Below are 15,839 nucleotides of genomic sequence, written 5' to 3' on the forward strand. Positions count from 1 at the left end.
CTCATCGCGTCCCGATGCCCTTATTGTGGAGGTCACGCGGCTGTGGTCTCTATTCGCAGCAGCAGCGACTAAAGAGCCAACAGGGCCCCAGATCTGTGACACGCAGCCAAAGCCTGTAAAAATACTGTGCAGTCACACTCTGCTTTCAAATATATATATTTTTTATTGATTTTGTACAGAAAGGAAGGGAGAGAGATAGTTAGAAACATCGATGAGAGAGAGTCATCGATCAGCTGCCTCTTGCACACCCCCTACTGGGGATATGCCCACAACCAAGGTACATGCCCTTGACCGGAATCGAACCCGGGACCCTTCAGTCCCCAAGCCGACGCTCTATCCATTGAGCCAAACCGGTTTCGGCCACACTCTGCTTTCAGAGAGGTGTGGTGATTTCCATCTACTCCCAGCAGGTGACGCTTCCCAAGACTCCTAGGTAACACTTATTTCTTGACAGAAAGACACCGAGGATGAAGTCCGAGATATAATCCGCAGTAATATTCATTTACAAGGCAAGGTAAGCCAGATGTGTGCTAAAGCACATTTAATATCTATACACTGGTTGTTCTCTCTGTAGAATAGTACTCGGAGTAATGTTACGTTAGCAATTAACGCATTGTGGACCAGCAGTTGTACTGCTAGCTTTACCCAGTGGCCAGATAAGTTTCTATTGAGTACAGAAATTTTTTTACATAAATGTTAAAGGCACGCTTTAAAATTAAATGCCCATTGCATTTTGAAGTTATTTATTACCTGTTCTTACAACCTAATATCTTTTAAAAGTCTGATACTTTATAAAACACTGTGTAATAGGAAGCTAGAATTCTTGTGATCCACTGCAATGTGTTAAGATAGTGAAAATACATTGGCCAGATTATTATGATCTCTGAATGAAAATTAATCTGGCCACTCAGTATATATATTAGAGGCCGGTGCATGAATTTGTGCATGGGTGGGGTCCGGTCAGCCTGACCAGGGGGAGGGGACATGGGTGATTGGCCAGCCTGCCTGCTGGTCGAGGGGACAATTTGCATATTAGCCTTTTCTTATATAGGTTATGCACTGCATTCAGACATCATAATAATCTGGCTACTCAGTGTATATTATTTTAACCAGTCATTATCCTACTTTAGATCCTTTGGTATTAAAGACCCCCAAAATAACAAATGTATTTTTAAAGCCGATCATCAGTAACGTCACTTGTTCAGGGAAATCTTTCGAACCACCAGCAGGCTAGGTTAAGCCTCCTGGCGCCTTATGCGTCTTTGCAGTAGCCCTCATCCCAGCTGCACACACATGTTTCATGTTTGTCTTCTCATGAGAGAGTAGATTTCTGAGTGCAGGTCCCCCGGGTCCTGGTCTTTGCGTGTGTTCGGACACTGTGCTGTGCTCAGTGTGTGACTGCAGACCCCCCTTCAGCAGCGCGTCCCCCCTGTTGACACGGTCACCTGATGTTTCCTGAGCTGTCCTCTCTGTCCCGCAGTTGGAGGATCCTGCTATTAGATGGCAGATGGCTCTTTACAAAGACCTGCCGAACAGGCCCGAGGACAGCGCCGATCCCGAGAAGACGGTGGAGAGAGTCCTGGACATAGCAAGCGTGCTCTTCCACCTGGAGCAGGTCAGACGGGGTGCTGGTTCGCTCTGGTTTGCCCACCGCGTCAATGGTAAAGAGGATGTGTGTCAGGCTGTTCGCCACGGCCACACAGTCCTCTGCTCAGCACACTCATCGTGAAGAACATGGGACTCAGGAGTCCTTAGCATGTCATGTGCACAAGTTCCAAGCTTATAATTTCTGTAGCTATATTTAGACAACGAATTCTGGGAGATTAACACCTTTATTTAATTACTTTACTCAAAGTAGTTCCAAAGTAACACAGAGAGAACCACAGCGAGTGGCATCAGCCATTGGGCCTCATGACCGCGCCTGCTGACGGGCACATACATTAGTAAAATGCCCTGCCCCCCAAGGAGTTTTGTCATCTAAATGTTCTGCAGAACATACTCGTATCACATTAATGAACATTCTTCTTTTATTCCTGCTGTATGTTATCTGATGCTCTCCTGTCCCTGACCTGCCAGTTATGTAACACCACTGCCTTAGGCCTCATCGCTGCGATGAGATGAAGCTAGGTACTCACATCATATGGCTACCGACGTGCTTTTACATTCTGGGACACCATAATATGAGCAACGTAATGTAATGTGATAGAACGTAATATAGGAAATTTAACATGTCCCTATTTCCATAATATTTCCATGAAACTAGATAAATACAAATTGTCATCCATCAGCAGATGACAAGACTTGGGTAATGATGTCTGAAGAGCCATATAAAGTCAGAGTTGTATTTCCAGAACTATGCCTATATTTAAGTAGATCGTTAAATGCTAATTAAACGGCTGCTGGAGGACCATTTCTGGCATCATTGCACTGCCATAAGTTTTTAATTCTTCCTAGTCTTCATGTACCTATCTGTACATGAATGAATTTTAGATACAATAAATGAAGCTTATTGAAATCTGTTGTTGCCTTATATTCATATATTTCCATAAATATATCCAATCATAATGAACAATGGCATTTGTGAAGCAGGAAGATTGATTCCACTGAGCAGCCATTCATTCCGTGAACATTTCTTGAGGGCACACCACCTCATTCCAGGGCACCACCCCCATTTCTGGAGAACAGCCCCATATCCGGGAAAGGGCCGCACTAACGTTAGAGTTAGGGCTCCACCCATTGTAGGGCACTGCCTCACGTCAGCTTTGCATTCAGCAGGCACCGGACTGAACACGGTCCCTCCACTCCAGTTGCTCAGCTCTGCTAGCAGATGTGGACACCTCAGAGATAAATGTGTGATGAGGAGCTGTGCTAGGGTACACAATGTGCTGAAGAGGGAATAGAAGGTTCCAGGCTTAATCTGATGGGTGATCCCTATATGAATATTTAAGTGAGAAGAGCAGTTATCTAGGAAAAGGTAAGGGAGTCAGATTTTAGTTACGGTCAAGGGTTAATCAGACATTATGGATAGGAGTAAAAAGAAATCGTGGAAAGAAAACGTGGAAGGAACCTGAGTGGAAAGTTCATGCCTTTGATCCCTGCATTCTTTTTTAAATATATTTTATTAGTTTTTTACAGAGAGGAAGGGAGAGGGATAGAGAGCTAGAACCATCGATGAGAGAGAAAATCAATCAGCTGCCTCCTGCACACACCCCCTACTGGGGATATGCCTGCAGACATGGTACATGCCCTTGATGGGAATCGAACCTGGGACCCTTGAGTCTGCAGGCCGACGCTCTATCCACTGAGCCAAACCGATTAGGGCTGATCCCTACATTCTAATGTTGACTTGTGACTGAGTTGTGAACTCAGTGCAAGAACGGTGAGTGCTCAGGAAGTACTTTTTAAATTTATCTCAGTACCTGTGACCTTTGCGAATGTGTGCTTTCTGTTGTACGTCTCATAATTTCCCTCGTGAGGGGGAGCTGTCTCCCCGAATTTCCTAATGCTCAGACTCCAGCCAGCTCATCAGCAGGGGCAGGTGTGGTTCTGTCTTTGGGTCGCAGATCCTATCAATATGTAATCCCTGGATTTATGGGAAAACTCGCTCTTTAAGGTCAAGTAAGAAATGCTGTGCCGAATGGGAAGCTTGCTGAGCGTGGAGGCCTCTCCTGCCACGTTCAATGGCCCCAGCGCCTGGGCCTTTCGTCACATTTGTTAGCTGTCACCCCTCGCCATGGCCTCATCAGAAGCTCCTCTTGGATCTCAGAATGGAATTTGACATGGAAATGTGTTGGGTCTAGTTGAATAACCTTGCCCTGGATTCTGTTTTCACCGCAGGGTTAGACCTCAGCAGTGTTTTGTCTCCCTTCCCAAGGTCCCTGAGAAGAAAATGGAAGTGGATCATTGTCAGGTTTCATTGATCCTCTAGAGCAGTGATTCTCAACCTTCCTAATGCCTCGGCCCTTTAATACAGCTCCTCATGTTGTGGTCACCCCCAACCATAAAATTATTTTCGTTGCTACTTCATAACTATAATGTTGCTACTGTTAGGATGAATCTTAATGTGTCTGTGTTTTTCAATGGTCTTAGGCAACCCTGCTAGTGGTTCTCAACCTGTGGTCTCGACCCACAGGTTGAGAACCGCTGCTGTAGAGCCTACTACCCGCTGCTGTATAGCAACAAAAATAATGTTATGGTTAGGGTCACTATAACATGAGGAACTGTATTAAAGGGCCACGGCATTAAAAAGGTCGAGAACCACTGCTCTAGAGGCAGGAGAGTCCCAGAAACAAGCTCAATTACAGAAGCTGCCTTGTTAACTTTCTAAACCACTGTCGCCCATACACCCTTACCATTTCCTCCAAGCATTAGCACATTCATCTTTTGACCGTGTGTGGCAAGGGATAGTAAACCTAGCTTCATTTCTTCTTCTAGCTAACATAGCATTTTTATTTCTTTCAGACCTCTACATGTATGTGTTGGAGATGTTACAGTATGGGAAGTACAGTGTTCACTTGCCTAGAGATTTCTGATTAATTTAGAACTACATATTGGGACTTTTCTAATACTTACGATTAATCTCCTTTTCTCTCTCAGAGTTCCAAACACCGTTAGCTCAATAAATAACTCACTTGCATCATTTACTACAGCTTTCAAATTCTCATTTGTCCCTAGCTAACAAAATATATAATTTAACATTTTTGCAGAATTAAACCTTCTCGGTTACTCCTAGTAATGTGTTCCTGAAGCCGGGTCATCTCCTTTCCATCCCGTTTACGTTGATGGACAATAGGCTTTTCATTAGAATTCCCCTCGACTGCCTCTGTGCTCACTGCTGTACTGCTTATGGTGAATCAGTGAAAATGGATCCATGAGTAAACGTGGGTTAATTTTTGTGTCGCCAGAAAATATGTTTTAGAATCACAACCAAATTCTGAAAGGATGCAAACTGATAGCTTAGAGAATGGTTTTCTATTTCTTTGATTCTAGAGATGACATAGCTTCTAAAGTACACACTATTGGGAAAATATTTTATTTTTGCTGATAAAAAAAAACACGTAACATTTCAAACTATTTCAAATGTAGGATGTGGGCTTTTTCATACATGTAAAGTATTTTTGGAATTTAAATTGCAGAAGGTTTTCGCTAAAAGGCATGGTTGTCCCTCCAAGCTTGAGGCTCGCGCGGGCTCACGGCTGTCTGTCTTCCTACAGGTGGAGCATCCTCAGAGATCCAAGAAGGCCGTGTGGCACAAGCTGCTGTCCAAGCAACGGAAACGGGCGGTGGTGGCCTGCTTCCGCATGGCCCCTCTCTACAACCTGCCCAGGTCAGAGCTCTCCCATGGCGGCTGCTGTTTCTTAATCCTCACCAAGGATATGCCTTTTTATTTGAGAGAGACGGTGAGAGAAACATTGATGTGTGAGAGAAACATCTATCACCTCCTGTAGGCGCCCCAACTAGGGGTCAAGTCCATTTCCCAGGTATGTGCCCTGACTGGGAATGGAACCTGCATCCATTTTGGTGTATGGGACAACACTCTAACCAACTAAGCCACTCAGCTGAGACTCACGTTTATAACAGAATAAAATTAATTCTCCCTAATAAGGGATGAGGTCTACCATCCACCTTAATATGAGTACGATAGTGCAAGAGACGAATACAAGAGATGTATTGGCTCTTGTGTCTAATCATTGACCTTGACTTTCTTGGTTGGGTACTCTCAGAAGACTGAGGTCTGCAATGCATGTATTAAATGACCTCCGTACCGAGGCAGTGAGGAGGGTAGAGACGGTCTTGACCTAATGTGAGGCTAAGATGGCGGCCAGGTTTCTTACCGACTTCGTTGTAGATTTCTCTCTGAACCATGGGATCTGCCTCATAGGCTTGTTCAGGTTGTCGGAGGGGCTGAGAGACACAGAGTTTAGAACTGACCTAGTCACGGGGATTATGATTCTTTGGGGGAAAGAGCTGACAGGGAGCGTACTCACGGGAGTGAAGGGGACCCATCTGACTGCTCATCCTTCTCTTAGAGACGGGCAGGCACTCTTGTTAGCAGAAAAGGGACGTGGCCATCCAGTCCCTCGGTGCCCAGGGTTCCTCCACAGCCTCTTACCCTAAGACACGGCTCTTTCCCTCTCTGAAGTTGGTGCAAGGGCATCATCCACATCCCACGGTGACAGGAAAACAGGACCCCACAGCCACATCCCACCACGCCCCTCATTGTGCAGGCTGAGCTTGTCCTCCTTGTTTTGGGGCGCTATGGTCATCGCTGCCTGGAGCACCCCCTTCCGTGCTGGCTGCTCGTCTCTCTGACTCAAATTTGGATTTTTTAGACTTTGGTCCAATTTTATACCCTCAGCAGCTAGAATGCTGGTGGTCAGCAAGTGAGTGGGTGAATGAATGAGTTAATGCTATAAGGGACACCACACCTTCCTTATCACCGAGACCTTCGCTTTGCCATCTTGTCACACTGCGTATACAGCCAGGCGCTGCCCCTGAATTATCTGACCCAACCCCGGGGTCAATGCTGAGTCCAGTGAATGTCCCTCTCTGGTTCCTCCGTGTGGCCCGTCTCTGTGTCTCTCCCGTTTTCTCTGAACTGTCGCCCCCTCCCTACGGCCCCTCCTGACGCCCCCGATTCCTGCCTCCTGCCAGGCTCATGGCAGCAGATCCCGAGCTGGCATCTCCAGCACCGCGTTTGAAATTGTGCTTCTCTTTCAGGCATCGGGCCGTCAATCTCTTTCTTCAGGGGTACGAGAAGTCCTGGATTGAGACGGAAGAGCATTACTTTGAGGATAAACTGATAGAAGACTTAGCGGTATGTCTCTATGGGCGTGTGCAATGAAAGCGCTCTGGGCCCCATGTGTAAGCACACTCAAGCACACACACTCATGCACACACACTCATGCACACACACATTGGAGCGGAAGTCTCGCTGCAAAGTATAGGTCTTAGGAGACTTTATTCTCAGTTGTTAATGCACTCAGTGTTCAGGGGAGAATTCAGAGTTTAAGGTCCATTATGCAAGTTTCTTATTAACTTAGCTTTGAGAGAGAGCATTTTGTAAAAAAAAATAACTGACATACACGTATTCACACACTCACATGTATACAGCTTACACAGTCATGCACACTCACATATACACTTAGGCACACATGCTCACCCACATGCTCACATACTTTTGTGCACACACCCCTCCACACTCATGCACACTCACACTCATGGACACACTCACACATTCACACTGCCACAGCGGAGAAGGCTTTCCTTGTACTCGATGTTCCAACCCTCACACTGCCCCTGGCTTTGACTGAGCGCCGCATTGCCATGTGAATTCATACATTTGCTTTTGTAGAAACCTGGAGCAGAACCTCCGGAGGAAGACGAAGGCACTAAGAGGGTTGATCCTCTGCATCAGCTGATCCTTCTGTTCAGCCGAACGGCCTTAACGGAGAAATGGTATGGCTGCCCGGGTTCGTGGGAGGCAGGACAGGATGAAGGAAGAGCCGCGGCCAGAGTCTCTTCCTGTCTTCACACCCCGTCTCACCCGGGCTGGTGGGGAGAGACCCGTGCAAAGTTAGGGCTGGGCTGGCACACAGCTGTCAGTTTTCAAGCTTTAATTTCGACTCTAGTTTTTCTCAACAACTTGGTCATTAGCTGATTTCATTGATGCTGAATCCTCTTACAAAATGATTTTTTTCTCTTTATCACAAGCAGCCTTTATAAATAATAATAAGAGCTTAAAGCAAATGTTAGTACCCAAACCGTATGGAGACCAATAGTGACGAACTGTTCCGAGGCGATTGTAGTTCCATTGCTCGGGAACCTTGAGGGTGTGCTGGCATCTCAAAGGGATTTTTCTTCGCGTGTGTTTTAAGGGCACCCTCAACTTTTCTTGGCTAAAATTGGCCAAAGCCACACAAGACAGACCTCTGTGGCGTTAAATAAGAAATGCGCTCAGAGACCTGAGCATCAAAATGTGCCCTGCATAGACGGGCTCCTGGCGAGACATCTCCAGAGTCCTGAGCGGTCCTGAGGTTGGAATAACATACATCTCTTCCTCCTCCCACTGCCGTCCTCCTCTCATGACTTCTCCCTCCTTCTAGTTCAAGGTCATCTCATCCCTAAGCTTAGAGCAGCTCTCTGTCTGGCCTTGGCGGGTCCTGAGGTATTTTTCATAGTGAATTTTTCCGATGGCTGAAGTTCAAAGCTTTTAAATAATTTTGTAAACATGAGATTTTTTTTTTTATGGAAACCTTCATCAGTTAATGGTTTCCATATTCCTTAAAAAGAGGGTGATAAACATATTTAAACTCTTCTTAATTTTTAAGTAGTATTATGATGATATGCTGTGATATTTTCAAATGATTTCTTTGCCTAAGTGTTTATTTTATTTTATAAAGGTATACTTGTTGAAAAATACTATAAAAAATATTATTTGATGGTAATTTTGCATATGACTAGCTTTAAAAACAATGGTTGGTGTTTTTTTCTTGTTTTTCATAGCAAACTGGAGGAAGATTTTTTATACATGGCATATGCAGATATTATGGCAAAGGTAAATGAACACCACTCTTGATTTTTAAAGTGTCATTTTGATAAAGGGAAATGGTTTTTATCTGACAGGGGATTAAAACAAAATGCTATTAACCCTTAGAAACCGAAGGAGCATTCATCTCAACTTTGCACTTGTTCCATGAATCTCTGTCCTGTCTTTCTTGACCGGTATCATTGTTTCCCCTTTATTTTTATTTTTATTTTTTAAATATATTTTATTGATCTTTTACAGAGAGGAAGAAAGAGGGATAGAGAGTTAGAAACATCGATGAGAGAGAAATCATAGATCAGCTGCCTCCTGCACACCCCCCACTGGGGATGTGCCCGCAACCAAGGTACATGCCCTTGACCGGAATCGAACCTGGGGCCTTTCAGTCCCCCACGTTCTATCCACTGAGCCACACCGGTTTCGGCTGTTTCCCCCTTTAACATTGATTTATGGGGAGCTCGCTAGCTTTCAAGCATCCATTCATTCAACACCCATTCCCTGGGCACCCAGGGACTGGAGATAACGTGGTGAATGAGGACGAAAGCACATAGCCTGCCTTTTTGGAGTTTACTGTCAGAGGGGAAGACAGCATTCACACCTTTAAAACGATGGCAAGAAGCCTGGGAGTTCAGTGCTGGAGGAGCAGGTTAGGGAGCACAGTCATGAGTTATAATGACATGCTTTTAAGCTGTAAAATTCCTATCTGTTGGCTTCTGCACATGGTTGAATGAATGACTGACTGACTGAATGAATGAATGAATGGGACAGACCTTTTAGAAGCTGTCATTGAGGGACCAAAGGACTACGTTTGTACCTTCCCTCCCCTCCAGCTTCAGTTCTAAACTCAGCGGACTGTGAACCATGAAATCAAAAGTATTTTTCTGATTTGTGACTTAAGTTTAACCACGTTTGCTTATTCAGGCAAACACATGAATAAGCAGTATGTGTAGTATGGTATTTACCTCATAATCGTCTCCATGAAATGTATGACATTGTTCATTAATATTTTAATTTTGTAAAAGCACAGGAAAATGTTCTTTTAGGGCATGAACTCATCGATGATGTCATGTAAGGTCATGGTACCTAGAGCACATATATTTAAACAACGTTGATGACACATTAATGCAAATGACTTTGTATTCTGTGCTCAGTTCTTTTGTGTTTCGTGCCGAGACATGCTCTGATCCTCTTGACCTTTTTCCATTCTTCTGTGTGGCAGAGTTGTCATGACGAAGACGACGATGACAGTGAAGAAGAGGTGAAGAGTTTTGAAGTAAGATGGATCTTTCTAGACTCAGCTTTTTCCACCGGGAAGCATTGTTTCATAGCCCATAACTGACATTTCTGTTTCGTGCTTCATGGCTTATCGCAGCTGATTGTGTCCAGGAGCCGCATGGCGGAAGCCTGGTGCACAGTCTGAGTCCTCCCGTGCGCTGCCCTGACTCCAGGGAACGTAGACCAGCTAACCGGTCAGACGCACCCATATGTGCAGAATGAGTGCCCCTGAGGCCCCGGATGAGATGGCTTCCTCTTGGCAAAGGCTGCGATCTAAAATGTCCCACAGACACTCGAGGAGGATATTTACTGCAGAGCAGCATGACTGCGAGTATTTCACGGAAGCCTTGGTTTGACCCTTTGGGAACTGAAGTCGGAGGTCTGGCCTCCTGCGCCTTCTGCTCAGTCGGTCACTCATCCCTGCACATATGGGCTCATAGCACCGCTGGCTTGCATGAGGCAGGCGGGCGGGTCCCTAGGACCACCTTCTAGCTTACCGTTATTTCTCAAACCTCTCAGCTCTTAAATGTCCCCATCATTCGAGATGCCGCTCAGTGTTAACCAGCCAGAAGGAAAGGAAAACTTACCAGGATGCCCCCCTTTGCTTAGACTATACTTTGCTTTTTTATGAGAAAAAGTAGATCTTGTTAACTACCAGGCTCCTTATTTATTGTTTTTGTTCGTTTGCTTGCTTGTCTTTAGAATTTTTAAAAAAGCGCTAAGTGCAAGGAAGTAGATTAGGTCTCTCTTTTTTTTTTAATTTTCCTGTTGATTTCCACGTCTGGACTCTGAGCTAGAAGTCTGGAGGACGTTAGGACCCAGCAGTGAGTCTGTAGTGCAGCGGACCCACCAGGAGGTGTAGGTGAGGACTGGACACAGTGCCTCGCTCAGGAACAGGTGACATGAGCATCTGTGCTGCGTGCAAGTCCATGTGTCAGAAGTACAGAGACAGACTGGTTTGTGAATGACCCGGGACTGTGGCTGGCTGCGGGAAATGGCCAGGTTAATTTTCGTTATGGCACCAAAATCCTTTCTTACGTGTGTGTATTCTGTCCTCATATCCATCTTTATTGCTAAGAGACTGAGTGGGTTGTGAGCGGCAAATGACGTGTTCTGAAAGTGTGACCGAGTGTGGTGTACAGCTGTCTCAGAGCAGTTGTTTATTGCTCTTTTGCTTCTGTCCTCACCCTTCCTAAGGTCACGGGATCCCAGCGCAGCAAGGTAACTGTACATGTGTGTGTATGTGTCTGGGTCTGAGTTTCGGTTTCTGTGACATTGACCTTTTTGTTAGACCCAACGTCTCAGACTCTTCTGTAACCACCTCCGGTCTTACAGTCCTTCACATGTTCTCAGCTCCAATGCAGTTGGTCTCTTCCGTGTCCCTTCCTCGACGCAGGTTTATCCTTCTTGCAATTTCAGTCTCTTGTGATTTGAAATTGTATGTTACATGGTGCCTTCGAGCTGCCCACGTGCTGGGACGGAGAAGCCCAGCCCACGCCTCTGGATGCTTTTACGCCAGTCTCATCATGTAAAAACAGACGTGACACGTAACATTCCCGGTGACACTGGAAATAAATCTTTTTCCATTGCGCCGGTGATACCTTCCATTAGTAATGAGAGATTGCAGCCCACAGTTTTAGCGCTCATTCCAGCATTTCATCCTAGGGAAAAACTTGATAATTATTTCTACCTCTTACTATTTTGAACAGCTAAGTGCGTGTAAAATTTACTACGAGGAAACATTGTGATCTAGAAATACAGAAATAATTTGAGATATAAAAAAATAGGGCATTATAAGGAAAAGTTCCACAAGGAATAAAGGAAAGCTCAAGAAACATGGAGAACAGGATGGGGCCAGCATGCCAGGACTTGCGGGCTCTTCAGTCTCATGTCCACGTTACTCCTAGGCTCCCGTTAGACTGGCCCCCTTGAACTTGACAGTTGACTGCCTGGCTTCTTCTAGAATACTTGCCCTACATATTTAACAATTGATTGCATACTTAGTTCATTATTATATGTAACCACTTTAGATTTGAGTCTACTTCAATATTAAAACTAAAAATGACAGCTAAATCTTACAAAGAGGTCAGAATTCATGCCAAGGGAAGAAATGTTTGGCAGTTAAGAGAAATGTCCATTACCGCAGTTGAGTGCTATACTTAGGTGGGAATTTTTTTTTATAAACCAAAGCAAATAATAATAATAATAATGATAAATAACAATGTTTCGAGTCAGGTGACTTCATATTTCTCAGCATGTTGGGATTTGCTCACTAGATCATCCGAGAGCTTTGGTAGCAGAGTGGACCCCATTTTCAACTACAATTTTGTAAACTATACAGAACATTATTTGGATGGTTCCTCCTTCTGCTTCATTCTCTAAGATCTGAGGGAGTGGAATGAAACGATAATGCGGTGAAAGCAATTCACTGGCATGGTAAGGTGCCATAAGATAGATTTAGTGCTCACCGAAGTGCCTGCATTAATGCCAGTGGAGCCTTCATTGCCTAAGCTGGAGGGATGAAGCACTGACTTGCCTTCGGGAACATTTTTCTCGAATATTAGGCAGATGCCCGACTTCTCATTCGCGGTGCGTTTCCTGATGAGGCCCCGAGGTCCCGTTACTCCGGAGTATTGATGAGAGACATTTCCTGGGTCTTGAATAGTAAATGAGTTGACGTTCAGTGATGAAGGGTAGAGACCAGCTCGGCTCTCCCGGCGGGCTCACTGCAGGCTCAGGCACAGCTGGCCGGGCTTCGTTCCCGCCGAAGCTCCTGCTCCCGCGCCAGCGTGGGCACCGTTTAGTGTGCCAGACGCGTGTGCCGTAGCTCCGCCCGGCGGTGACAGCATTTTTATCGGGCCTCCGTGACCTCATTTCCAATAGGATCCATTTTTTGGTAAATTCTGTAAGAATGAACTGGCTATCAGATGTGCCCTTCCTAACAGCTACATAACTCAGTCTTTGAATGGGCTTATTTCCTTTCTTTCATCGGGACTCAGCAACCTGAATTAAAAGGCTCCCTGAATCTTACAAGATAACCCTAAATATTAAAAAGTGGAAGATACAGCTCGATATATAAATCACTGCTCAAGTTATTTCTTTTCTCAAGAGGATGGCTAATTTTTAGTTCCCACCGGGAGCCCAGTGGGGGAGGGGGAGGGATTTGATGGCCGGTGTCCTTTCCTATAATGAAATTGGTGATCTCAAGGAAAGCCCTCATGATACAGTCCAGGCTCCCTAGGAAAGAGAGCAGAGAGATGATGCGCTGGCACTCCATTGGGGTAGGGATGTTGCAATCCCAGGAAGTGTGAGTGAGAGGAAGAGACCACGCAGGGAAAGAGAGAGACCTCAGACCGGGCACCCGGGCTGCCATGGCTGATCAGGAAGACAGAGGGCGAGCACCTGGAGCGAGCTCCCGGGAGGGAGGGCGAGCACTCATCTGGTCCTCCCACCTCCTTGCTACTCTTGGCAATGGAACTGTTTGCCTAAGGCAGCAGTTGGCAAACCGTGGCTCGCGAGCCACATGCAGCTCTTTGGCCCCTTGAGTGTGGCTCTTCCACAAAAAACCACATGCGGGCGAGCACGGACAGTGCGATTGAAACTTCGTGGCCCATGCGCAGAAGTCGGTTTTTGACTCTCTAAAGAAATTTCAATCATTGGACTGTTGATATTTGGCTTTGTTGACTAATGAGTTTGCCGACCGCTGGCCTGAGGGAACATTCCAATTGTGGGGCTGTTCTTCTTCTCCACCCCTCCCCCTGCCCTTTCTTTGTAACTTTGGAGTAATTTAAAGACTCAACAGCAGGCTGAAAGAATAATGCTAATTTAGGACGCTGGGGCAGTTTTAAAAGGGAATCTGGGGCCAGGCAGGGAAACCCACCTTTAAGAAGGTCCTTCAAAGTGCAGTTTCCCTGAGGGGAGATAGTTTTAAAATGGTCTGTCTCCAATTTGCTTAAAAACCGCAGGCCTGTCCCAGGCCAGTGTGGCTCAGTGGTTGAGCTTCGTCCCTTGAAACAAGAGGTCCCCTGTTCAACTCCCAGTCAGGGCACATGCCCAGGTTGTAGGCTCTATTCCCAGTGTGGGCATGCAGGAGGCAGGCGATGGATGCTTCTCTCTCATCAGTGTTTCTCTCTCTCACTCCCTCTCTATGTAAAAATCAATAAAAACATATTTTTTAAAAACCCACAAACAGGTCTGCAGTAAATCTGAAAAGGAAGTATTTTTTCCCTACCTAAGCCATCATTTTGTTGTCTGAAAACTTCTGGTCTAGCTGTGAAGGTTTTATTTTTTTATGTTGGGACAGAACTTCCTATGACGAGATTAAATTATACCTGAGAAGCCTTATCAATGACCTGAAAGGTACTGAAAATCTCGGGAGAAGAGAGCCCAACCCACTCACCAGCGGGCAGTCAGGCGCCCTGACCCTCCTGGTGCGGTTCGGCCCTTCCTGCCTCTAGATCACTTTATCTTTTTTATTTCCATATTGATGAGTGTCCCCATCACTCCCAAAGTCATTATTATAGAAATTTAGATGCTATGGAAGGAAGGTGAGGGTGCCCTTTGCCCCCGGGGGGGAGGGGGGGAGGGTATTTTTTAAAGAAGACAACTTGACATCCTGTCTATTTCTTGATCCTCCTAACACCCATCCATCCACGTGACTTTAGTTACTGCAAAGGATTCTGGGACCTTAGAGTGTAGTGTACCCATTGTTCTGGCAGAACTTTGAGCTGCTCTCCCTACTCGGGGGACAGTTACTGTTTTTCCCTCCAGAATATATGGCGTGCTGTCCTTCTGTCCGGGTGTCCTGGCGACTATCTTTCCATGCCCTGTGGGTCCGGAAAGACTCGATCTTCCTAATTCTCTTGCCTCTGTCACAATGGAAATGCTGGGACAGCTCTCTCCGCCACTAATTTCTTATCAATGTCTTATCGAAACACTCACAAGAGCAGGAGGCAGTGAGCAAACACCCAGGAATGGCTCTGGCCATGGGGGCAGGAAAGATTGTTGGGTCTAAAAGGAAGAATCAGTCGTGGCTTCCTCTTTTCAACGCCTCCCGGAGAGCAGGCTTCTTTCTGTGTTTCCAAAGCCGTGTTGTATGACAATATGGTCTGTGTGTCTGTGTGGCTTCGTTTCTGTTCTGTTTTTGACTTCACAGGAAGAGGTTTAAACATGAAGGCAAACCTTTTAGGTGTCAGCATGGCTACCACCAAGCAAAGCTGCCTGTTCTGTTCTTTTCTCCGCTTCCATTCAGCCCTATCACGTAATGTAAGAACAAATAAAAATAAAAATAAACATTTAACCGCAGGAGCTCTAACGATAGTGTGAAAAAAAAAAAGAAAAAACAACCACAAACCCTGATCGATTTTGTTTTCGCAGCACGATATTATCAAAGATTTAAGAGCCAATTTTGCCAGCATCGGCGAGCACTCTCTGGTAACAGCTTGATGTCTGTGTCGGTTGCTTTTGGTTGAAAGGTTTCTTTTTATCATTTGTTTGAGCCCATTTCTTCCTTTTAGTTGCCTTTTTTTTTTTCATACTGTTAACCAGCAAGCCTTCATTTTTTAAACCTCTTCCATCTCCCAGTGTCTATTCCGTTACCTTGGATGGAAAGTTTATGGCAGCAAAGCGGTCCCTCTGCTGCAGCCCCTGCTTTGAGGTCACCTCCGTTTTGGCCGTTGTGTTGATGGACATGACGCTGGTCGAGCGTGTCATGTCCCGTTGACTCAGCTTCCCCCCCTCCCCCGCGCCATCGGTGGGCTCGCTGTCCACAGGGCTCTATGCAACGTCCACTCTGCAACTTGTACTGCTTAGCCGTCTCAGTCCCCCAGCGACTGGGCCGCTCCAGTGACCGACCCTTCAGTCTGGACCTCGCCGTGCCTTTATATTTTCTCCTTATTTTTTTCTTCTTTGTGTTTTCAGTGGTAGTTTGAGTGGAACCGAGCCAACTCCAGCCATATTGCCCCAGCAACACCATGCAGCATTATTCGTTGCCGCCAGAGAATACAAAATATAAAGGCAC

The 15,839-nt window shown here is 45.7% G+C and overlaps 1 protein-coding gene across 1 annotated transcript in view; it reads left to right on the forward strand.

Annotated features, from left to right (window-relative positions):
• Positions 1-15,839, forward strand: part of RYR2 (ryanodine receptor 2) — a 167,256-nt gene that overhangs the window by 124,351 nt on the left and 27,066 nt on the right. Inside the window, exons 73-79 of the mRNA XM_084868643.1 lie at positions 455-514; positions 1,481-1,615; positions 5,214-5,326; positions 6,721-6,817; positions 7,355-7,458; positions 8,506-8,557; positions 9,765-9,818. Coding sequence (XP_084724769.1) covers positions 455-514; positions 1,481-1,615; positions 5,214-5,326; positions 6,721-6,817; positions 7,355-7,458; positions 8,506-8,557; positions 9,765-9,818 — 615 coding nt within the window. The remainder of the gene's footprint in view (positions 1-454; positions 515-1,480; positions 1,616-5,213; positions 5,327-6,720; positions 6,818-7,354; positions 7,459-8,505; positions 8,558-9,764; positions 9,819-15,839) is intronic.

This window comes from Pipistrellus hanaki (genome assembly GCF_964339955.1).
Source record: "Pipistrellus hanaki genome assembly, chromosome: 20".
Classification (NCBI taxonomy): domain Eukaryota; kingdom Metazoa; phylum Chordata; class Mammalia; order Chiroptera; family Vespertilionidae; genus Pipistrellus; species Pipistrellus hanaki.